The sequence below is a fragment of the Thunnus albacares genome, chromosome 1 (genome assembly GCF_914725855.1).
Source record: "Thunnus albacares chromosome 1, fThuAlb1.1, whole genome shotgun sequence".
NCBI classification, from domain to species: domain Eukaryota; kingdom Metazoa; phylum Chordata; class Actinopteri; order Scombriformes; family Scombridae; genus Thunnus; species Thunnus albacares.
The window spans coordinates 5,125,401-5,150,186 of NC_058106.1; the positions used below are offsets into that span (position 1 = coordinate 5,125,401).

At 38.4% G+C, this 24,786-nt stretch overlaps 1 protein-coding gene across 1 annotated transcript in view; it reads right to left on the minus strand.

The window, feature by feature from the left end:
• Nucleotides 1-3,804: 3,804 nt before the first annotated feature.
• The window catches only part of LOC122986644 (plakophilin-3-like), a 40,816-nt gene continuing 19,834 nt past the window's right edge, over nucleotides 3,805-24,786 (minus strand). The window contains exons 8-13 of the mRNA XM_044357973.1: nucleotides 22,580-22,744; nucleotides 19,293-19,475; nucleotides 18,964-19,117; nucleotides 16,791-16,986; nucleotides 15,888-15,975; nucleotides 3,805-5,317 (exon numbers count right to left, since the gene is read on the minus strand). Of these exons, the coding sequence (XP_044213908.1) occupies nucleotides 5,276-5,317; nucleotides 15,888-15,975; nucleotides 16,791-16,986; nucleotides 18,964-19,117; nucleotides 19,293-19,475; nucleotides 22,580-22,744 (828 nt within the window). The 3' untranslated portion in view covers nucleotides 3,805-5,275. The remainder of the gene's footprint in view (nucleotides 5,318-15,887; nucleotides 15,976-16,790; nucleotides 16,987-18,963; nucleotides 19,118-19,292; nucleotides 19,476-22,579; nucleotides 22,745-24,786) is intronic.

The following is a 24,786-nucleotide window of genomic DNA, read 5'->3' on the forward strand; positions in this document are numbered from 1 at the left end:
AACACACTTTCATCTTCAGTTCATTTCTACACTTTGGTGATCTGTAAAAGATTCCAGGTTGATCCAGATCCATTTCCTGAACTCCTATCAAAGATCTCAGGACTCTGACTCAAATCTTTAAATCCTTTTCTCTGGATCCAAAACAATCCTGTGCTGTCAGCAAGATTATTAGGGGGTTTCTCTTTTAATGCATGAACTGAGATGGAAAGTTAGATGTTTACAGTCCCACATTAGTCAGACATTAGTCAGCTTTTATTGTTTATGCACTGTAGCACTATTTTAGGACTGAGTCAGACTCGTTAACCTGATCATCACATTAGAGTTTACTTTTGAATCTACAGTATGAAAACAATACAAATCCAGAAGGGATTAACAGACAGTAAGACAATAGCAACAAAATAAGCATTCTTAAGACAGTGTCTGAGTCATGCAGAGCAACAGGAAACAGCAAACATTAGTACCGTAACATCCACTATTCAGTGCATGTAGCCATGCAAGCAAGACAAGGCAACCAAACACAACCAAAACACAAAAAAATTAACATAAAGTAAACTAAAACTTGAAATAAACCTAAAAAATGTAAAGGTTTTCTCTTCAGGTCAGTGTCTTGCAGCCAACAATCCATTTCTTTTGGCTGTAAAGTGAAAATTCATGTTAGGTTACATTTACCCTTTGCATCACCAGCATGTATCTCATCATAAAAATACAGTCACTTAATAACCCTGATTCTGGATTAGCTGCTGTTAAATGACCAATTTAATTTATAGGGTTAGTGTGACATAGACCTTCAATAAACTTCAAAAAATTGAACAGAAAACTCAATACAAACCAATCCTGCTAGATTTTATTAATAATGATCAAACATTACTGTCAACAGCAAGTGGAGTTAAGACTGTGCTTGTGTTCAATTAATGTCTAACTCTTACCTATATTATCATTCACAACTGTTTGTAGAATGTATGAAGTCCTTTATTTGAATTGATTAAACTCCTCAGTCATCAAACAGCAGCAGGTATTAATGTTTGCCTGATGTATGCAGGATCATTCCGCATGATCTTGATCTTCTGAGCTTTTGTACACTTTCTTGAGTCCATGTTGATCCAGTCACATCATCTGGAGAATAGCGGCTGCCCTCACAACATTTTTGTCTTTTTCCTTCCTTCCTTTATTTTCCCTGTCTACTAAATCAGTGACCCAGACCCTGGCTGGATTTCAGCTGCAGATGGTACAGCTGCATGTCACGAAACCCAGGGAAACCCCGAGACAAACATATGAATCATCCTTCACTTTAGGTCAGTAGTTCAGTCACAAGAGGGCAGTGAAGATCCATCAAAGCAGCATCAAACTGTCCATCCTGAAATCCACTTTCAAAAAGTAAGACACTTACTCTGGAATATAACTTCAAACTGTAAACTCTGTAAGGTGAGGTTCCTTCAGTTAGATAATGTGTAGATATCATATCATATATACTCATCTAATTGATAACATTTATGAGACATAGTTAGGCAGAGCTTATATTGGATATAAGGAGGTTTGGAAGTTCTGCTGGTATGTATGACAGAGGTCAGCAATGCTCAGTCTGAGGTTGAGGTTTCTGAGGTTGGAGGGAAGAGAAGAGTCCACATGACTGCTCTGTAACCCCTGTGATTAAACTGGATGAAACTCTGAAGCTCCTGGAGTGGAGATTGGGTCACTGCAACCACAGTGTACCTCCAAACTCAGTTTTTAAAGTCATGTCATTGTGGCAAAAGTGTTCATATTTACACCCCAAGCAGACACAGAACAACGTTAACTTTCATTTAATTCATGTTTCAGGCAAACTGACAAATGTAAGTCCAAAATTCACTTGTATTTTAGCTGTGCTCTCCTTAAACTTCTGAGGGAAATATCTGACTCTTTAGCAGCTAAATGTTCCACTGTGTTCACCATTTAGTCTCTAACTCTGTCTGTCTGCTGTTTGGTGCTGGGCAGATGGTGTATAACCGGTTTATTGGGGCTGTTTCACTGAATCAGCTGCCTTCTGTGTCTGGAAACAAGGTTGATGAGAGCTGTGAGACTGAACCAAAACAGTAAAGAAGCAGGCTGAGAGACCAAAACAGTGGGCTCAAAAAAATTCTCTTTAGATTTGAGAGGAAGTGCAGAGTCAGCAGTCAGTGGGCTCATTACATGCAAAACCTTTCACATTACACATGTCATTCGATTGATTGTTAAAATGAGCGCAGCTTTAAGTCGGATTCTGTTTTAATTTGAGTTCTGTGGGATGACTGATTCTTTAAACTGATATGAGATTTTAAAATGTATTCCAATGAATGTTCATTAATCATGAGCATACCAACTGACACACTGATATTTAATAAAATGAATAGAATTTATTTTGAATAAAAAAGTCTTCTACCCTGAGCTCAGCATTTAAGGCTCTGTTGTGCTCATATTGAAACCCCTCTCCCCTGTTTTTCCCACTGCAGACACAGGTCTTTCATTCCCCAGAAAAACCCTCCCTTCCTCCCTCTGCTAGATAAGTGCTTTGAGGCTCCTACTGGTCTACATCATACTCCAGTTGAGGTCTGAAGGTTACAGCACTTTCTCCCACTCATCCTAGAAGACAAATCCTCCTTTCTGTTACTCCACTTTGCCTTTCACTTACATTCTGCTAGACTTAAGTGCTTAAAAAGAACAGTGTAAGAAAATCAAAAGTAGGATTTTTTTTCTTTAATAACACACTATATACTCACATCATTGATCATATTTGACAAGCAGCATATACTGTGTATTTTTCAAAGCCATGATTTTCATCATTGTGCGCACAAGATACTAATTTGTGAAGCCAGGCTAATTGTTGTTTGGGTTCATTTGTCAACCTGTTTTATTATATTCTGTGCGAAGGTTCATTATGGTGCTGGCTCCTGAGATCTGTTTCTGATTAATTTCACCTCTACATCAACTCTGCCTGTGTTCCTGCACAGCTCTCCCTTGAGATCATATAAGGAACTTATCTGACGTTTGTTGAAGTTTCCTCTCTTTGTCTGCAGTGGTGGCCTTTTTTAACCTTCAGAACAGCCTTGGTAAGCCTCTCTAGCCAATCATTTTATATTTAAAAACACCAGAATAAATTGTAATAAGATTTTAAAATTTCCAGAGGATGAAATCCAGTTGACTTTGACGATCCCCTGACTTTTTCCCAAGTGCTACCGTGAGGTCCACATTTTTGTTTTTATGTGAAATGTCTCCACAACTATCGGACAAACTTTTTCATATGTCCTCATTAGCTGTACTTTGTGTTCAGTGCTAATTAGCATATGTTGGCATGCTAACATGCTAAACTAACCTGGTGAGCAAGGTAAACAGTATACCTGCTAAATATCAGCATGTTAGCACACTGACGTCAGAATTTAGCTAAATGCACTGCTGTGTACAGCTTCACAGAGCTGCTAGTTGTAGCTCTGTACTTGTAGTCTTGCTGGACTGCACACACTACACCACAGCTTTGGTTGGAATGTCCTTTAAATTTGTTTGCCATATTAAAAATACAAGGTAAGTATACTTGGTAAATACGTGTAATTTGTTCTGAATTTACCATAAAATCATTTATTTGCTAAACATCTGTGTGATTTAAGTAAATGAATGTGTGGATAACTCTAAATCAGATGGATCCTTCTCACATTAGGTGAAGTTACAGTAGTGAACAAATCATTCAGATTTAGGGAATTTACCTTCCACCTTCCCTGCTCACTGCAACACCACACAATTCAAAACTCCATTTTGGAGTTTCACAAAGTCAAGAAACAGCACCAAGCAGACACACTGTGTGAGTAATTTTGATTTTATTAATGAACAGATATGGTCATTTTTTACTCATATTACCTTAGACTGTCAACATTAGTTTACATCATTCCACCATGTTTGCCATTCATATGGACAGGAAATGTTAGACAACACAAAAAATGAATTCATCTTAATGGACCACTTAGTGTTTTATTCTTCAAAATTTGTTTTAAAACTCCCGGTCTCTACCTTATTAACATTACCCCATAAATTTACTGGATTATGTGTACAGGACATGAACATGCTTGTGGAGGCAAATAAAAAAACTACTTTACCTCTTTGCTGTTCTGCTGTCACAAACCAGTCTATACTGTAGCTGCTCAGGCAGATTTCATCAACACCAAATATCCTTCATAGAATGAAATACTGTTTTAATAAACTGTTATAATCTTTAGACTGCATCACTTGTGTGTCCCCTGACTGAACACTTATTTACCACTAAAAGGCTGATGTGAATGACGGCTTATATTTATAGTAAATCTGACATAACATGAACACAGCATCACACCTTCTTGCTACAAAGTAAAATTAAATGAATCCAGAGATGGTATCATGATAGTTAAGTAAATCTACAATTATTTAAATGACTTATGGTCCAGGTTGGACAGTCTTGTGAACTTCTGGCTCTATGCCTATTTGCATAACTGGCTGCAGGCTGGTTCCAGTTAAAATAAGTCTTTATCGCCCCATCTATGTCCTTGGCTTGATTTGAAAGCTTTCTGTACAAAAACAACATAATGGTTTAACTAGACATACTACAGCACATTCATAGCCACACGTGCACACAAACAATAGGGTCAGACTGATGTATTGGTTTGCTGATATACAGTGCGGGCTTAACACGGTTGTGTCCAACTAACACAGAGCTGTTTGTGAGTGGGAAGCCGGTGAGGGATCATGTCCCTGATTGGTAAGTATGACGGGCTATTGCCAACTTCAGCACACATCACACCCTCCCTGTCAGGCTTGCTGTCAACTGCAAGTAAACTGAGGAAAATCAGATCATTCTATACCCAACACTTTGAAATATAACTGAAATTTAGAGCACCATTAATTTTATCAGCTATCAGCAAAAGTCCAAAATAATTGGAATTAGTGTAAAAAAAAAAAATTAGTGTAAAAAAGAATATCAGTCAAACCCTAAATATACACACAGAGCATGTAACAATTTTTGCAGGGTGAAGTCCACTGTGTGTGCTTGAGCATTAGCGGTAAATTGACATCATCGCAGCCTATCTGCTGTACACCAAGCCAAGTTAAACACAAAACCACCAGAAAGAGGACAAACTTAGTCCCATCGCTCCACTGGCTCCAGTCCATTTTGTCTCTTCCTTTAAGTCCATCATGGTTAGATCATCTGCTCATTATATCTTTCTGTTCATCTTCTATTCCTCAAAGCAACCTTGACCCGTGAGGTCAAACGCTTGGAATCAATCATGTAATGCCTTGCAGCTTAGATGGTGGCATCTGTGAAATCTCGACGAGCAAATCCTTTCTGAAAGACATAAAGACACAATACAAACAGTGTGAAAAAATGTAAAAAAAAAAGTAAAACCATAGTGTCTTTCACAATGTCTGCGGTCGGACCAGTGTCCTCCAATTATCCCACAACATAAACTTCAATCCAAATATGGCATAACTGTGTATTCTTGTAGTCCTTTAACCTATGAATGCCATAATAATTATTAACTATATTTCTACCTACGAGCAGTTTTTGTTTTAATTGATTGAGCAGTATTCATTGATTTTTTTGACCACTTGGAGGAAGCTGGACAAGCTGAAAACACAACACTGACCTTATGAAGTTAGCAAACAGTCGTCAGTTTACACATTCAGCAGACACAGAGCAACATTAACATATATTTGGAGTCATATTTGTGGACATGTCCAATATTCACTCTCCTTATAGCTCTGGTTTGATCCCCACCAGCTCCTGAGGGAAATACTGGTTCTTTAGCAGTGATACTGAACCAAAGTGGGAAACCTGCTGACTATAAAATCAAAATAATGAAAGCTGAAAGACACTACAATGATCTGTAGAGCTGAGGGGAGATCATTATCTGTGGGTTCATTACTATGAGCAACACCTTTCACATTAAACACAATGATCAAATCAATTGTAAATATGAAAAGATCATTTAGTGCAGCTTTAAAAACTAACTACACCCTGAAAATCCTTCTTGCTCTGCCATCTAGTGGGGAATTCTTGCCTTCATATTTAATAAAAGTGCAGATCTACATCATAGTTGGTGGAGGAAATACCTTGTGGGCACACATTTTGTCCTGAGGAAAGCTCATGGAGTGTCCCAAATGATAAAGCTTCACCCTCTGGGAACCATGAATAGCCACAGCACATTACATGGCAATCTGTTCAGTAGTTTTCCATGTATCTCTACTTGGGTCAGTTTGTTTTTATTGTAACTCGTGAGGACAACCCGTCATGTACAGCAAGTGGTGTGCAACTGCATGAGACTGGTTGAGGACAGATGCACAACAGGATATCTATCAACTGTAATAACTTCACCATGACCACCCAGCAGACAGCTAAACATGCAGCTTTTGTTTGCTGTGTCAGGTTCAGTGTGGGGCTGGTGTGTGTGTGATTTGGAGGAGGGGGGAAAGGGGTTATACGGGAAGAACATAACAGAGTTCAGCGGCTGCCAAGTCCACCTAACAAACTCTTCTTTTATTCATCCCAGAGGACACAAAAGAGACAAACCCAAAACCTCTCAGCCAGATTCTCCGCATTCCTGCTGCGAGGGATCACTCAAGAACTAAAAACTCGACAAAACTCAGGCCAAACACCGGCAGTGATAGACACAAGTAGAGTATTCAGGAGATAAAGCACGGATCCTCACAAGAATGTAGAAAGCTGGAGTGTAGTTATTGTGTTTGACAAAAAACTCTAAGAAATTGTTACATCAGTAAAATTATTCAAGTGTAGTTTTGTTTTTGTTTTTGTAGTGTTGTAACTTTTCTCATTTTATTTCCACTTACAACAAGAAACCCTTCACAGCCACATTAGAGGAATAAAGTGTTATCTAAAAGAATCAGTGTGGCATTCCACAGCAGACTGGTCCATCTATAAAAGGAGCTGCTTCTCCTGTTCGTGCCCAGGCTCCTGTAATCCTGTTAGCCACTCACTTTGAATCTTTATCAACTTCATAAACTGAGGACAACCAGCTTGTTCTCATTGTTATTTTAAAATATTTTCAGATTTTTTAGTTCATTTCCAATTTCAATGATTCCCATTGTTCTGTGGAAAAAATCATTAAGCATAGCATGTTGTTTTATCTTCTTCATTAGCTTAACAGCTGAATAATAAATGCTAAATTGTTGCTTATCCTACACAGTTGTAGAGCTACACTGCACAAACGCACAGAGGATTATCAACCAACTGCAATTCCCCTCAGCTCTGTAATGTCTTAACTAATTGTTTTGGTTTTCTGGCCTGTGACTTAACTGTTTTGGTTCAGTCTCACTGCTCTCATCAGCATGGATTCCAGCTGTACCAGGCAGCTGTTTTCAGTGAAAAGCTTTAAAGATCCAGTGAAATAAAAAATACATTTCCCAAGTTCTAATCTTATGTTGCTGTGTTAATTCCTCAATTATTTCTTGATAAATATCAGCCAAAGGAAGTCATTTTTGATCTTTTCTCTAAAAGAAATTTGAGAATGATCTGAACGATTTGATAATACCTTTCTAGTAATTATAACCCCCCTCACATATTCTGTTTCATAACATAAAGGACCAGTGTGTAGGATTTGGTGGCATGTTGCAGTGAGGTTGCTGAATGTAACCAAATGCATACCCCTCCCCTTCCCCTTCCCCTTTTAAGCATGTAGGAGAACATACTGGGGCCGTGAAACTCATGAAAAAATGCGAAAGGTTTGTCCATTCTGGGTTACTGTGGCGGTGCACCATAGCGGGCTCCATGGAGGAGGACCTGCTCCCTTTGTAGCTATAAATGGCTCATTCTAAGGTAACGAAAACACAACAATTCTTAGTTTCATGTCATTATACGCTAATTAAAACATACTCATGAATATTATATTCCATTTCTGCCAAGTCTGTTCAGCGAAACACCACTAAATTCCACACACTTCTAACTCCAGGCTGAAAAACAATGTTTTGCTGCCCTCTCTGGTTGAAAGTTTCAAGCAAGTTTCCTGTTGTACCTGTAGCCACACCCAACAGTGATGTCACAGGGTCCTGAGGTAAACCTGCACATCACTGTGGCAAAGTCAGAAGTTAAACCAAGTTACTCATTAAAAACCCACCGTATACTATCTGCCCAACACCAAAGTACAGACACACACAGTCAGTGAGTAGCCTGTTGAACATAGTGGAGCATTTAGCAGATAAAGAGTCAGATATTTCCCACAGTAGTTGTTGGAGAGCAAAACTGAGCTAAAGGAGAATGCATATTGGACTTTGTCCAGTGGACACAAACTGGATGTTAATGTTCCTCCGTGTCTGCAGGATGTGTAAATAAAGTCTCTTTGTGTTACACTTTACACTTTTCATGCTACCCCCAAGTGGCCGAAAAAATACAGTTTTTTTTAAAGTTTTTTAAATTAGCAAAAACTGCTTCATCTCTGTAAATTTTGTAAATTGTGTTGGGTAGGTACCTAAAATTTCCAGTAAGTTATATATCCAACATGAACAAACTTTAACTATAAAACTCTTGTTTCCTAAGAATTATTAAATCTACAAGGCAACATTTTATTTTCTTCAAGTATCCTGACTCCATTATGATGTTTTGTATTTTTGACAGAAATAATAGTTATGAATAAAAGGATTGAAAAGTGACTGTTTTGAGTAAGAATTGCATCACCACTGCTTTCCCAATGTGTGGCATGACAGAAATGAAGAGAAAACCTTCACTAACTCCAAAATAATTGTTATCAGCCACAGAGAAAATATTTGATTTTGCGGAGCCAACTCTCCTCAGATAAGGCATGGCCAGAGTGTAACAAGGTCCAGCCTTTCAGAATAGAGCAAAGGAGGGAGGAAGAGGAGACCAATGGGAAAGGAGGAGTAGGAGGTTAAGAGGGATAAGAAACGGATGTGGGCAGACACAAACTAGAAAACCATCTGGTGGAGACAGAAGTTGAAAGCACAATGTCAGCCAAAACCCACACATTCTGCTCCCATTTATCTTTTTGTTTCAAGTAGTAATTTGAGGAGTGTTAGTCTCCTCATCGCTCCACACTGATCTACTGTTTTTATCTGCTGTTTTTTTTTCGTCTCTTCAGTGGAGCAGAAGAGACAAAATGAAATAATCTTTATTTCAAACTGACACCATACACAGCTTCGAAAAAAAACAGAATCACACTCATACCATAGGTTTATAGGTTTATACAGATGAAACATCAGTCATGTGAGTTAAATGTTTGCTACATCAGAACTTAATTAACTTTTTAAAAAAAGGCAAAAACCACTTCAAGCAAGTGTAAAAACTTTTTTTTTGCAAAATTGAGGAAGAATTGAGTTTTTTTCAAGTTTTGCCATTTCAATCACCCATTTCTAATGTGATACTTCAAAATGCACATAAAAATACATTGATGGAAACACGGCTAATGGCTATCATCCAAGATGTTCATTCAGGTAAAATAGAGGAAAGTATATAGAGGCAGTGAAGTTCACAAAAAGGGTTCAACATTTTCAGACCAGCAAACTGCATAACAGTAAGGTTGTAATGCCTTTATTTTATGTCTTCTTAGGCTGATTACTCAAAGATATCATTGCTCTAGAACCTACATAACGCCAAAAAAAGGTCTCTGGATAATCTTCACTGAATGTGAGAGGAATATGCAAAATATGTTCTTAAGAAAATAACAAATAAGACTATTTTTAAAATTATTTTATTATTTTGATATAGTTCCTAGTTCACAAGGATTATGTACCTGTTTATTCACCTACTATAAATATTTATACTTAAATCAAAAGTCAAAGTTTAATGCTACTCTGTTAAGCTAGCTGGTAGGAGTTTTTATTACCAGTTTTTGATTGGATTTAGATACTACCTAATTTATTTAATATAATGTGGAATAACAAACTGATTTCAAAGTAGTTTGTTCATCAAAATAGATATTTTTCAATTACAATTGACAACTAGAGACAGAGTAAACAAATTTAGTTATAGCTTTAGCTGAGGCTAGCTTGTGGCTATCTCACCAGCTAGCTTGCACTTGATATAAATTTCTTGCCAGTGTTGCCTACTATTTCCAGTGGTAAATAGCTAAAGCCTGCAGGAAAAGTCGTTAGATGTCATTAGATGATGTGATATGCTAATTTGCATATCTATGATGTAATGATGTAATTACATACATAAAAATTTAAAGAAAATTAAATGAAATTACATTAAACTGACTGTAACTAGCTATTTCATTAGCTATTTTTCTTTTCAAGCAGCTCCTCAATGTGCATTGAAATCTACTTCTAATATTAAAAAAACGTTTTATGCAGGTTGTATCAACTCTAACTGACATATCATGAATATAGAGATCATCATGCACTGAAATAAATTCACTATTGTTAACTCTGTTTTGACAAAAGAAAATCAAACTTAATAAAGTTAAATCATTTAGAATAAAAACAATGAGGATCAATGATTGTTCGTTAGGTACACACTTTCACAGCTCATTCACATCTCTGTCTGGCTGATGATTGGTCCACTTTTGAAAAAAAGACACTAAAGGGGTCTGAAAAATATTTAAATCTAGCGACAGAGTTGCTAAGTCAGCAACACTGTCTCTTGCTTTAGCTGTGTCTTTCTAAGCAAAAAGTCAGATGGCAAGCAGTAGAGCTCATAGATAAAGAAGCCAGAGAACAGTTACTGCGGCTTGGCTTTGTTTTTTTCATTCTTGTTTGTAGCTACTGAAAATGTTTAATGCTACTTTCATGGCTAATATTAATGTTTTATCTGGTAAACAGATGTCAAGTCAGTTCCTGCTTTTAGCTTTGTGGCACAGTATACAGAGGGGAGGTTAAGCAAAAGGCTTTGTGGTGCAGTCACAACAACCTGGAGCTGAGTCCCTCAACTCTGATACTCCCCCATCATCAAACTTAAAAATGGACTCAAGTGTCTGGGAACTACAATCCTAAGACCTTGAGTAAGAAACCAACATAGATCTAGCAGAGGATGTACTTCCTGCAGCAGCTGAGGAAGTTCACCCTGGCACAGGCACTGCTGATACTATTATTCACAGCAATCACTGAGTCTCCTCGTTGCAGCCACGGCCACTGCACAAGAACACTACGACGGAAAATCAGGGCAAGTGAAAAAATTATCAGTCAGTCTGCTTACTGTACACACAAGTGACACATTACAGGCTTTACTTTGTACATACAGCCACCTCTATATTTCAATTATTCTACCTTTCTAAATTCACACACACATTTTAACATTCTTTGCATCCTTGATCTACTTGCACATGCAGTAACCAACCAAACTAGCAGCCGGTATAGAAGTCACATGACTTGTATACTGCATAGCCACTGCATGTTTCAGTGTCTTTATTTCTGTTTTATATTACTTTATATACATTTTTACTGATTATTGGAATCCTTCTGTATTAGGGCTAGGAGATATAAACAATATTAACACTGATGACAACAGAAAATATCACTGATAAGAAAATTTGGAACTTCCGTTATACTGTCGATAGGTTACATTGTTTGACAATACCCTAACAATTAATTACATCACAGAAACTGACCTATTTCTAACCAATCATATAGCAGTCTTTTAGGAATAGACAGGACACTTTCCCATATTGGCACAGCTTGGTTAGTCGACTTATAGCTTGCCAATACTACTACTTAAAGCCCAGTTTGGCCAGAAAGTGATCTGAAAGTCCCAAACATGGCTAGGCCGATGTAAAACAAATGGTGGTGTACGTATACTCTTAACTAAACCCTGTGCCAATAATGATGGAAAATATCACAAACTAAGTTTATCCCCAGAAGCATCGCCATCATCCATAAAAGCATATATAGAGGAAGTACTAACACTCTCAAACAGGTAATTAAAGCTTCCCACTGGAACAGGATATCCCCACAACAAACCTGTATTATTAATATGTACTTTAATATATGACATCATATATACCAATTTCAAGTAATCTGACAAATAATTTTCCTGATTAAATGTTTTGCCATATCACTCAACCCTGTTTTATAAGTTTGTTTTGGCACTACATGTAAGCATATTGAGGAATCACCTATCATTATGGTCCCTTGTAATTCCTTGTGAGCATACTTGGCCTTTAAATATGACTGTGATTCAGATAATTTAACTTATGCTTGGCCTATTTGTCTGTCTTACAGCTCACATTCAGAGGGCTGTTTCACAAAGCAGAACTAATGAAGCTGCCGGAAAACCATGTTGAGTAATACATGGACCCCCCTTTTGTGAGCAGTAATCCTGCTTTATGAGAAAGACCGTCAGCCTGCACTTTGGTTTTAGAACAAAAGCTCTGCACCCACTGGAATTCCAAGACCCTCCCAAAAAGCATAAGAAACAGATCCGAATTAACACATTTTTCCAAATTCCATGATTCCACGATTCCATGATTATTACATTATTAATACAAAAGTGATTATTGTCTCCTGAAACATTGACTAAGCTCATGTCAGTTTCTAAACCAACTACTTGCCTACTTGACCGTTTACCAGCTGAACTTTTCAAAGACCTCTGGCCTTTTCTTGGACCAACAATGCTAGATTTTGTTAATTTATCATTTACAACTGGCATTTTAAGATGGCTCTGGTTAAACCTCTACTTAAGAAACTGTACTTCGATCCAGGGTCTCTTAATAAGTATCAACCAGACTCTAATCTTCCATTCTTTTCTAAAGTACTAGAGAAAGTTGTGTCTCAACAACTTTTGACCCATATAAAAGAAAATTATCTATATGAACCTTTTCGATCGGCTTTCAGGGTCTGTCACTCCATTGAAACTGCTCTAATCGGAGTGGTAAATGATCTATAGATTCAGATTCCACCTGTGTGCTTCTATCACTGGATCTCAGTGCAGCCTTTGACACCATTGATCACTGTATACTATTAGACAGAATAAATTGTAATTTTGGTCACTGGTCTAGCTCTCTCTTGGCTTAAGTCCTGCTTATCTGAAAAGAACACAGTGCGTATATGATAATACTACATCTAAATTCTCTGATGTTAAATATGGAGTACCTCAGGGCTCCTTACTTGGCCCTTTGCTTTCTCTCTTTATATTGCACCTCTTGGCAAACTTATATCTAGTTGATATGATTCTAGTTGATATTGAATAAATTTCCATTGCTACTGATCTCCTTAAACCTTATATTCCATCTCGAGCTCTCCACTCTTAAAATGCAGGGCTCCTGACTGTAGCCAAAGTTAAAAAGAAGTCAGCAGGCAGTAGGGCCTTTTCCTATCGGGCCTGTTCTTATGGAATAACCTCCCTGCTGACAATCTGAGTCTGTTGAGTCCTTTAAATCTAAATTTAATATTCATGTTTTGCCTTAACCTACAATTATTTGCCTTTAATTGATTACTTCTTGACCTTGTACTGCATGGCAGGTCGGTTTCTGTTTTAATGAATTTACTAGGTACTGTCCTGCCAACGACATTATTGATTATTGTAACTGTTCTGACAACCATTACATCTCTCTAACCTTCTGTTTGTTTGTTACACAAGCACATGACCGTCTGAGCTGTGTGCCCCTCTCTCTTCTCTCCCGCTCTCTCCCTACTTTCTCCTCTTATCCTCTCTTGTCTCTCAGGCAACTCTTGCTGGACCAGCACCCAAACTGGAACTGCTCTGCTTCCCTGGCTGTCAGTGCAATTTCCCTTTGGATCTGTTTTTCTCCATCTTGCGCAAGTTCAGCCTCAGCTCATGTCTCTCTCTCTCAATGATGTCTTTGTCCTTATCTCTCTTCTGTGTGAATAATGTTTTTTATTGTCTCTTCTCCCATGTATGTGAATGATGTGATAAGAGTCTCTCCTGTGTGCATGTGTAGTCTGTCCTCCTGCCAGGTCTCCATGGTGATGGAGGTTGCGTGGCTCAGGTCCTTTTCTGTTCTGGTGGCACCTGGAAGCTGCTCGGTGTCCTCTTCATCACAATCTTCATATATATTATAAATCCATTATACTTTTGTTATCCTGTTCCATGCTGATGCTGTATTTCTGTTATTTGTGTTTCTTGTTCTATTCTGTACACACAACACCTATTGCATGTCTGTCTGTCCTGTAAGGGGGATTTCTCCTCTGTTGCTCTTCCTGAGGTTTCTTCCATTTTTTTGCCCATTTTTCCTTATTCGAATCGAGGGTCTAAGGACAGAGGATGTTGTATAGCTGTACAGACTGCAGAGCCCCCTCAGGCAAATTTGTGATTTGTGATATTGGGCTATACAAGTAAAATTGACTTGACTATTGTTGCTGTTGCCTGCATGGACATATACAATGTTACCTCTTCACTGTATATTTCTGTTGGGTTTCAGCTGTCAGGAGAGCTCCTGCTCATATATCCTGACTGACTGTAATAAATGTGAAAAACACTCTACCATACCCTTCCGCTCTGTAGAAAATGGGACGAGTGAGAGGGAAGCTTTGACCACGGGAGAAAAAAACATTAAAAAACAGGAGCACTATCACACTGAAGCTGTCACAAAGTTCATATCCTGAAAGCCCGACCCACAGTGTTAACACTGAGGGGCAACAATTTTAATGAAGACTTGTGTGAAGTAGATTTTGAGTCTAAACTAAAGTGTAGCCAGACCCTCACAGTGAAGTAGCAGGACAGAACAGTGAGAGCACTGTGGAGATCAGTTAAAACAGTAATAAAAGACTGCCTCTGATACTTAGGGCTGAAGCCAAAGGCCATCTGGTTACTGTCAAACACTCCTTGTTCACATGATGGATGTGTTTAAGAATCCTTCTCCTTAAGAGTCCTTCTCTTAAAACATTGTACAGAAGAAAACCTCAGTCAGGTCTCTGGTGCAAGGTATCAGAAGCACTGAGAGAGCCAAAAGCCCTTACTACTGTTGCCTGACAGGAACTCTTCAGCTCTCTACAGGCTGGTTCGTTCCAGTGGTTGATCCACTGTCGGCAGGAGATAAAATACTTGCTTCTGACACCCAACAATTCCCTGCAGCATGAGGTCACATGGATTGGACACTGTAGATGCACTATGGCAAGGAGAACTACCTCTAAATGAAGGAAAGTTTGTTATCACAACATTTCATTCTGCTCATTGTGAAGAGCAATGATTCAAACTTTCTTTTCAAGGCTTGTGTTCAAAGAGGACTTTGTTAAAGCTGCACTACTCAATATTTCTATATTGCAATATATCAAATAACTATGTGTAATGAGAAAGGTGTCACTCATGGAGAAGAACCCACTCAGAATTTTCTCTGAACTCTGCAGCTCCATTTTAACATCTCTCAGCTCATTGTTTTGGTTTTCTGCCCACAAAGTCCACTTCAGATTAGAAGTTTTTCTGAAGTTGGTGGACACCAAAGCAGAGCTAAAAGGAGAGTGAATGCTGGACTTCAATTTGTCATGTGGACACAAAGACTCCATATGAATACCAAAGGTGCTCCATGTCTGTTGAATGTGTAAATAGCCCATTTTTAACATGTTCACCATGACAGCATTACAAAGTTGTATTTTCAGCTTAATCTGCTGCCCCTACTGGCCAAAAATACATGAATGTGGTTTTAAAAAGAACACGTTTTATTGACTTCATAAGGAATATGATTGCTTTACAAATTTTGCACTTAGCTTGCTGTTTACTTGTTCCAATTCATATTTAAACCCAAAACCACCATGGGTCTTCCCAGACATATGTAGTACTACATGTATGCTTGAAGTGCTATCAGAGTTCTTTAGACAAGACTAGAGCTTAGACAGAAGTAAAGTCTGACTAGTTAGTTTTAGTTAAAATCTGTTGAAATTGGACTTGGATTAAATTGGAGTAACTTAGAGTTTTGGACGGAGCTGTAAAACACTTGGATGATTTTGATTAATGTATATTTTGTATGTCTCTGGGTATCAGCAGTTGTGTTTCTCACCAGTTTGAAGTCTTTGTGCAGCTTGTTGTACTGGAACATGTTGCAGAGGACAGTTGATGCTGCTCTGGCAGCTTTTAGACTCCCAGAGCTAAACCAAGACACAGTGACAGACTGTGAGAAACAAGGAGGATTAACAAGGAGGAAATGCCAGAGCAAAACCAGAGGACAAAACACAATGATAAACACTTTGACCTGCAAATTAAAGGTCAATGGCCAGCGGAGATGGCAGTGATAGCTCCAGAATATGTACACACAGTGAAGCCATGAACAGGAAACAAAGGTCACTGAGAGGTCACAGCTTTGGTATGACTGAAAATATAAATCAGTAATGATGAGCATAGAGAAAGTATTTTGGTTGCTTTCATAGATTTAACCATGGTAATGTGTTAATAATAATGCCATCATCCAGCTTCCTTTTTTCTCACTGTACTACTCTAATAGTTGAGGATTACAGTTGAAGAAGAATACACATTTTGGTAGAGACTTGATAATCAAGTGACATCTGGGACAATCCTCTTTCCTGCTTCCTCCTGACCATTTGTTGGTCACTGCTTTGATCCTTACTGTATGAAATTGTTCCATTTCTTCTGCTCTGGGTCAGTCTACTGTATCAGACCAGCTCTGTGTCAGTAAGCTCACCGCATTTCCGGAATGCTATAAAACCACTTCCACCACAGCAAACTTTGAACAAGGACTTGAGTGAATTTTCTTCAACAAATGGTGAACAAAAGATAGGTGGGGAGGGCATTTGCATACAAGATCAAGGCAAATCAAGGGGGCAAAACAGGAAGGGTCAAATCAGCAGGGGTCAGGAGGCAGGAAAGAGGATTGTTCCAGACATCACTTGATTATCAAGTCTCTACCAAAATGTGTATTCTTCTGCACAGTAAAAGTTCATCCTACCTGTGATCGTGGGATGTTTTGATGCCGATCAGTTTGGGCAGGCCGTTGAAGTATGAGATGTCACGTGCTGCCAGGGAACTGCAGGTGACAAGGTGATTGAGCGCTCCACAGATGTTAACCACCACCTCGCTGGATGGTGTTTTCTGATGGCCATCACTAGGCAGCTTGGACACCAACACATTCACCATGCTCTTAGCTGCAAGGACCAAGATAAGAGCGAATGTCTCAGTTCTAGTAAAGTAAGTGAATGCTCTGACTGTTCAGTAATTTGCTTTTCAAGCTTGGTCCATACTAGGGAATAAAAGTCAGAATATCTCAATCTCTGCAGCACTGAATGAGACCTTTTTTTTTTTTTAATCCACCGCTTTTTCAACCTCAACTTTATGGAATTATAAAACTAAATTGCAGGATCACCCTTGACACACACAACTCCTAGAAAACATAATTCTACTACTCTGTGCTACCAATTTTCCAATTTATAAAAAAATGAACTAAGAGTGAATTTCAAATGGTATAATGAGGATGCCATGCAAAACAAAGATAAAATTAAAATGATTTAACATATAAAATGTCTCTGATCTCTAATCAATGCAATAACTATCAAAGATGTCTTAAACAAACCACATCAAAATGTTTTGTTCAAAACACAAATTTCCTCTTTTATGCCGATGATACTGTGATATACTGCTCTGCGTCCACACTAAACCAGGCTCTTTGTCAGCTACAACTTGCTTTCAATACTGTGCAACATACTCTGTGTGATTTAAAACTTGTTTTGAATGCTGACAAAACTCATTATGTTTTCAAATGTAAAATCTAAGCCACTGAACCTTCAATCTATCATCACTTTTCAGGGCTCTGATTTTGAGTCTGTTTCTCATTACAAGTATCTTGGAATTATAAGTGATCATTCTCTCTCATTTAAGCCTCACATTCAGCAACTGGTGAAAAAAACTGAAGTTGAAATTGGATTTTAATTTTAGAAACAACTCTTGCTTTTCCTTCGAGGCCAAAAGGAGACTTGTTGCTGCTACCTTTATGTCTGTGCTGGACTGTGGCGATGTTATATACATGCATGCATCTTCACTATGCCTCCACACAACCGATACTGTCTACCATGGAGCACTGAGATTTATTACAAATCTCAAAGCCCTTATTCTTTTGTATGCTCGGGTTGGGTGGTCTGCCTTGTCCGTACGTAACCTTAACCACTGACACATTATTATTTATAAGGCTATTCTTGGACTGCTTCCTTCCCACCTAGGGATCTACATCCTACAAAAAAGTATGGTAAGTTATTGTCTTGGCTCCCAGGACTTATTCCTACTAGCTGTCTCTTGAGTCCACATTGAACTGGGATGAAGCGCATTTAAGTGCTGTTCCCTCAGTTTGTAATCAGTTGCAAAATTACCTGAATTTTCAGGAGCTGGTCTCATTGGACGCATTTAATTTGATTCTGAATGACCTGGAAGCAGGCACATCTGGCTGTAGATGCTCTGAATGTTGCGTAATGTTTTTTGATATTTTATAATGCTGGAATTTGTTCTTTGTTTTCATTTTCAATTGTTATTTGTTTGTTTTATGTCTGCAACCATGCTATTTGTGCTGCTGCCTGTCTTGGACAGGACATTCTTGAAAAAGAGATTTTTAATCTTGATGAGTCTTTTACTCCTGGTTACATAAAGGTTAAAAAAAATTAAAAACTTGTCATCACATAACACAGTGGATACTAATTAGGGCTGGTTTCAATACAAGTGATACCAGAACCAATACCAATACTTTTTAAAATAATTTATTTTCAACAAAATAAGCTTAACATCTTAAAAGTGTTGTCAAGCTGCTGTACAAGAACTTTGCCTAAATAAATATCTAATAATATCTTAAATTAGCTAAATTTAAATCAAGAAAAATATGATTCAGTATTTGATAACAGCATTTGATGCTTGGTGCTAGAGACACAGTTTCCCAATTAACATGCAAATGTATGCAGAAAGGTACTCCAAAATCTAACCAGTCAAATTAGTCAATTAATTTAAATTAAATCACAACAGCATCCCAGGTGTTACCACACCTCTTTAAATACGTTAAATACAGAGAGTATAGCTCTGAGAGGACTAGAATACATTCAGTGCATTTTCATCATGACTCATGTCAGTCCTAATTTGCGTCATACCCATGTGGTCCTTGTTGGTGGAATGTCTGGCCAGGTTTCTCAGCAGGCCGGTCAGAGGCCTCAGCTCCATTTCATTATCGGTGTCTAACAGATCCAGCAGGATGGGCAGCATCCTCTCCTGCTCCAACACCACACCACTCAGCACTGACGACCACTGACAGAGAGGGACAGAGATCACATGAGCCTGAACTCATTCTGTATATTGTGTAACTGTTGGTTTTCTTACTGAATAATCCAAAGCAATCAAAAATTACAGTGATAGTACATTTTAGAATATGAATATACACACATTCATAGTTCATATTTCTATGTTGTGCATGTGATCCTACCCTGGCATCTCCTGCAGTGATATTTTGCAGGGCTCCTATGGCAGCCTCACGGCTGATGGAGCCACTGTTGCTGTTTTGCAGAATGTGCTTGTACAGTATCACCACCTTAGGGTGCCACAGCCACTCAGCCCCTTTAGGCTGTCGGGACACCTCAGACAGTATGAACAGATTCTGGTTACGCTGCTGTGGAGGAGGTAAAAGAGAGAGAAAAGGTTGGGTGAGGGATAGTGATTAAAAGACACTAGTAGAAAAAAAAAAGATAACATTGATCATGTCTTTGTATTGCATCATGAAACTCCTCACAGAGATTTATGTGCACACTTTACCTCCAGAAATCTGAGAAACACTCGCTCCATCACCTACAAATAAGGACATGTTTCCTCTACACTGCCATAGTATCTAATTTCTTAAGCAGCTTACTTAACAGATTGCAATTCTGTGTACATAAAAATAACAAGTATAAATGTAAGATTTGTTATTGATTATGTCAAATATATTTCATGACATGAGCAGGAGCTGGGTTATATTATTCTTTAGAACTGCACAAAAAAAATGAAAGCAATATGTGGATGGGAATCACTATCAACAAGTACTGAAACATTAAACCCCCCACAAAGAAAGGAACAGAACATATCTGATAGGGTTTAGTACTCTGCCGTGAGTTTAAAATAAGAGTTTTGGGAAGTATGCTTATTTGTTTTTTCCTAATAAGAAGATGGATAATACTCTCATATTTGTCTGTTAAATATGAAGCTGGAGCCAGGAGACTGTTAGCTTAGCATCAAGACTGGAAACAGCTAGCCTGCCTCTGTCTAAAGTACAAAAACTAAAGTGCAAATTTGAAAAGTTGCAGTCTTACATTAGTTCATTGACCATTTGGTTGGCCAAGGGCAGTGACTTCCTGGACTCTAAGCCAAGCTAATCTTCATAACTAACACACAGACATGAGAGTGCATCTGTCAGTAAGAAAGCAAATAAGTGTATTACTGAAAATGTCAAACTATTCCTTTACAATATTTTGATTCTTGTATGTCATTTCTAATGTTACCATAATATTTCAAAGTAATCCTACAACATTCCTCTGTCATTAGCATAGTATTTATAACTTGTGACTTTATGTATGTTTTCCTAATTTATCATGTTGTATTTCCATACTCTATGCTCAAATGTAGCTACTCAAGCGAGTCTATTAAATAGTCATCACAGCCAGTTTACCACCATGAAACAAGAGACCATAAAGTCTAAAGGCAAATCTGACCAATATACTGTGTTGAAGTTTCTTTTGTAAAACTGAATTTGGCATTATGGTGGTGCCACAGATCAAAGTTTCACCCAAAACTTTATGATTCATCCTCTGGAGACCATGAACATCTCCAGCCAATTTCATGGCAATGTGGTGATTGGTTTTGAAGATATTTTTCCTTTTGGACCAATGTTTGGGAGAATTTGGACCTTCCAGTGGCACTTACCGAAAAGGTCAAGGGGTCATTAGTTGTCATCCTTTGGAAACCCTGAATTTTCATGTAGGTCACATTGCAATCTAACCAGGAGTTGTCAAAGATCTCTTTCTTTGGAGCAAAGAGTTGGATGAAAGAATGAACAGAGGGAAAGCTATTGGTTGGGTAGAAATCCTCGCTGTTTGCTCTGCAAGTAACTCTTCTGATGATCTTCTCCAAGCAAGGGTATTTCATGCTAAAAGAGGTCATAAAACGTCACACAACTCACACTAAAGGATGCTATGTGAACATACATGTAACTGTGGGTCTCCATTAGCCTCCAGTGCCTGCTATTGAAAAGAGTAATGTGATCTGCTGGCTTCTATGTGTTGTATTGAAAACGGATCCCCTCTGTGGACCTGAGGCCACTTCTAGGGTTTCTATCTGCTAGGCCACTTATTATCATGCTATCAGCTCTTACTGAGATACCTGAGAGAAGCCTGACCTGTTATATGTCAACAGTTTGACCTAAAGCTTGACTTTTTGAGGCTCGACAGGTGAAACATTTTGTGTGGAAGCATAAATTCCTTGTATAAAAATGACTCATGCACATGAAAAGTCTAAATATCTGATAATGGTGGTACATCTGACTGCGTGAGCTGCAGTTGATGGCTATATCATTTATATAAGGTAGATGCTTATATGACCTGAATAGGCACAGCCTGTATACAATACAAGTGGCTACCCAGTGGCAAAATGAGTTGGTCTCCTGAATACTAAACAATGAGTGTGTTATTGAGCCAGCAACCCAGAACAGGTAAAAAAATGGAGGAATGGATGGTGTTTTTGTGTGTGGGACTCCAAAACAGTCAGATGGGTATGAAATCAGTAGAAAGGAGTAAAGCAGCCATGAAGACAGCTGCATTTTCTCTTCCTGTTTTCAATATTTTTTGTCAACATAAGTCAACATCAACATCATCAATAGACTCTAGTTTGTCCATAATGCTGGTCTCAAGCATCCAACAGATGGCCTTCCAGTCACAAACCTGCATCCTTGACATTTAGGCTACTGCTGAACTCAAACTGGGTAAATTAACAGTACAAAACTATCTTCAGGTCTTCTTAGTGGTGATGTCAGCGCATGCAGACACGTAAATCGTACTGCATAATAATATACTAACCATAATATCACCTATAATACTTTATGATAAATAATGTTATGTTATATAAAAAATGTTTGACAAAACATTCAAACTACTTTTTCAAATGAACTTTTCACTTCAGTAAGTAATATTTTATTTTCATCTTTAATACAAAGAGTGCAGCATTTTACTGCATTATCATTGGTTGATGATCAATTCTAGCATCTTTTTAGGAGAATGATTTGTAAATTAAAACAGATTACCTGAAAATGCAAAGGGGGTGGGGACTTTTTCAGACCTGAGTAATGTTTGCAGTTTTCCTCACAGGTAGCATACAGTCCCACCAACTTCCACTACAAGGATAGGGCAGCATATATAATGCCTGAGAGACGAATCCCATGGCCAAAAAAAATCCTGAGCCCACTCACTACTGTTCTCTTTGATATCCTTATTAAAATCTCTCTGAACATTGTCCTCTTCATGAGCTGCCTTCAATAATTACTGTGTGCTCACAGCAACAAGCTTAATAGCAGTGACTCAGTGCTTTGCCAACTTTCTTTGCTGTGAGATTGGCCTCAGGCAGTATACTTTAGGTTTATAAGACCTTTTACACTCAAAATAGCTGCTTGCTGCTGCTGGACACAAGGCTGATGAGAGTGGATATACACTACTGGGATGAATGATTTGCGATATGTATGATGAGTTTTACCTCTGAGTGTTTTTTGCCATACAAGGTGAAGCAGCCGATAGCCTCGCTGTTCCTGGATGCAGAGTCTCTGGTTGGGCCCTCCAGACGGTGTCGAACTGAAGGAGGAAGCTCTGAGTACAGCTGGTAGGACAGATTCCTCAGCACGCACAACGAATTCTCCAAACCCTAAACAGAGGAGGACAAATGGAGGTTTGAGAAGAAGAGAGAGAAAGTGGAGAGTTTGTATTAAAAGCAGTAATAAATAACTAACCTGAGTGGAGGCTGACACATGTAAACAGCATTACTGGGTAAAACAAGCTGGTAAGCTCACATACTGATCATATGAAACCTGATCTAAATGGCTGTTGTCCTTTAATATTTAAGAGGTAACTGAGGTGCAGAAACATCTCCCTGCTTTCACTATTGGTTTGTCAAACTCAAACCCACACAGAATTATGGCAATATTTGGATACTGAGAGAAAACAAGACAGCATGCAATACATACTATTACTAATGTAATGGAATCCTGATTTAATTTTCCAGTATCAGGAGTAAGTCACTATTAGTCAGTCAGTGGAGGGGAAGGATGCTAACTGTCTGATGCATGGCAATACAGATTTGATAGGAAAGGGTTAATGTAAACAGCTTGATGAAATAACACCAGAAATCAGCATGTGAAGTAACCAGGTTACCTTAGCATAGAAATATTGCTGGTGATGATTAATCATGATGATGGATAATGTCCTGACTTCAATTTAGCAAACACAAGAAACACCACTGCACAAAATCAATACTCCCATTGAACCAAAAATAAACTCATACATTGAGCAATTGAAACTGTTACAGTTAATAAATGGAAAATGTATGTAAATATGCAAATATAAATTAAAATTGGTTTAAGATAAGTAGTCAAGAAAAGGCCCCCTAACAACATTTTCTGGTTTTCAAAGTTAAAGCATAGCTGTTCCATTTGTATAATACAACAAGACGAATGCGAGGTAAAAGAGTTCATGTTACAAAGGAACAAGCAGGCTGCGTTTTTGTCACCTGGGGCTTATGTCGATCTGAACGCGGTCCAATAGTCTCCAATCCATGGATTTATAAAGAGAATTGGATTCAGCATTGGAGGCGGGGCCCTGTTCATTCTTCCAGCCAACTTGAATGGCGATAAAACGATTCAATCGTGCGGCGCTTCTACACTTTCGAAATGTGATCGGACTGAATGGATCAAATTCTGATAGTGAAATGATTCATTTTGCGTGGGTTGTGATACTGAAAAAAATGTATCCACTGATTTACAGACGCCTCTTTCACAATGTAAGTCTATGGGAAAAAGTCTTTTTGGGCCCAATAGCCTCATGTGACTTTGTAATTACACAGTTTGGCCACTATGTCAAATCATACTCAAAAAATATGGACCCAGCTACCATGACATCAACAATTGGTTTCTGAAAAGCAGTTTTGATGCTCAAAGTGGTTGCCATCTTGGCAGTGCCTGACTCCATCTAACTCCAGGCTAATCCAAAATGGGCAAAAAGGTGGAGCTGAGGCGGGCCGGATGAAGCCTGGTTGCTGAAACAAGCCACCTAGCGGCTAGCAACCTGTCACTCAAAGCAGTCACATCCTTAATTATGCATAACTTTACCGCTTAATAAACTCTAAATGGGTGAGTTATAAAAAAAAATCACCTGTACAGTTGTCATGAAAGGGGAAATTAGCTATAGGCCAAAACCGTTTTTTGTGCCAGGCTGTAAACATCATATATATAAACATATTTCTGCTGTAAAATTGAGCATTTTAACATGGGGGTCTATGGGGATTGACTCGCTTTTGGAGCCAGCCTCAAGTCGCCATTTGAGGAAATGCATCTTTTGGCACTTCCGCATTGGCTTCATTTTTCAGCCCCAGAGGTTGCCACTTCTGTCAAATTGGCTTCAAAGCACGGTGCTGTTCCTGGGGGCTTGCTACAACCATGCTAGCAACTCTGTGAGGTTGTACTTAGACACAGCAGGGCTTTGAGCTAAATGTTAATGTACTCACAATGACAGTGCAACAGTAACATGTTAATGTAAAGCAGGTATAAAGTTTACCATGTTCACCATCTCAGTTTAGCATGTTAGCATGCTAACATTTTCTAATTAACATTTAACACAAAGTACAGCTGAGGCTGAGGGGAATGTCATTATTTTTGCAGCTATTTGGTCATAAACTATTAAGTGTTGAAATTC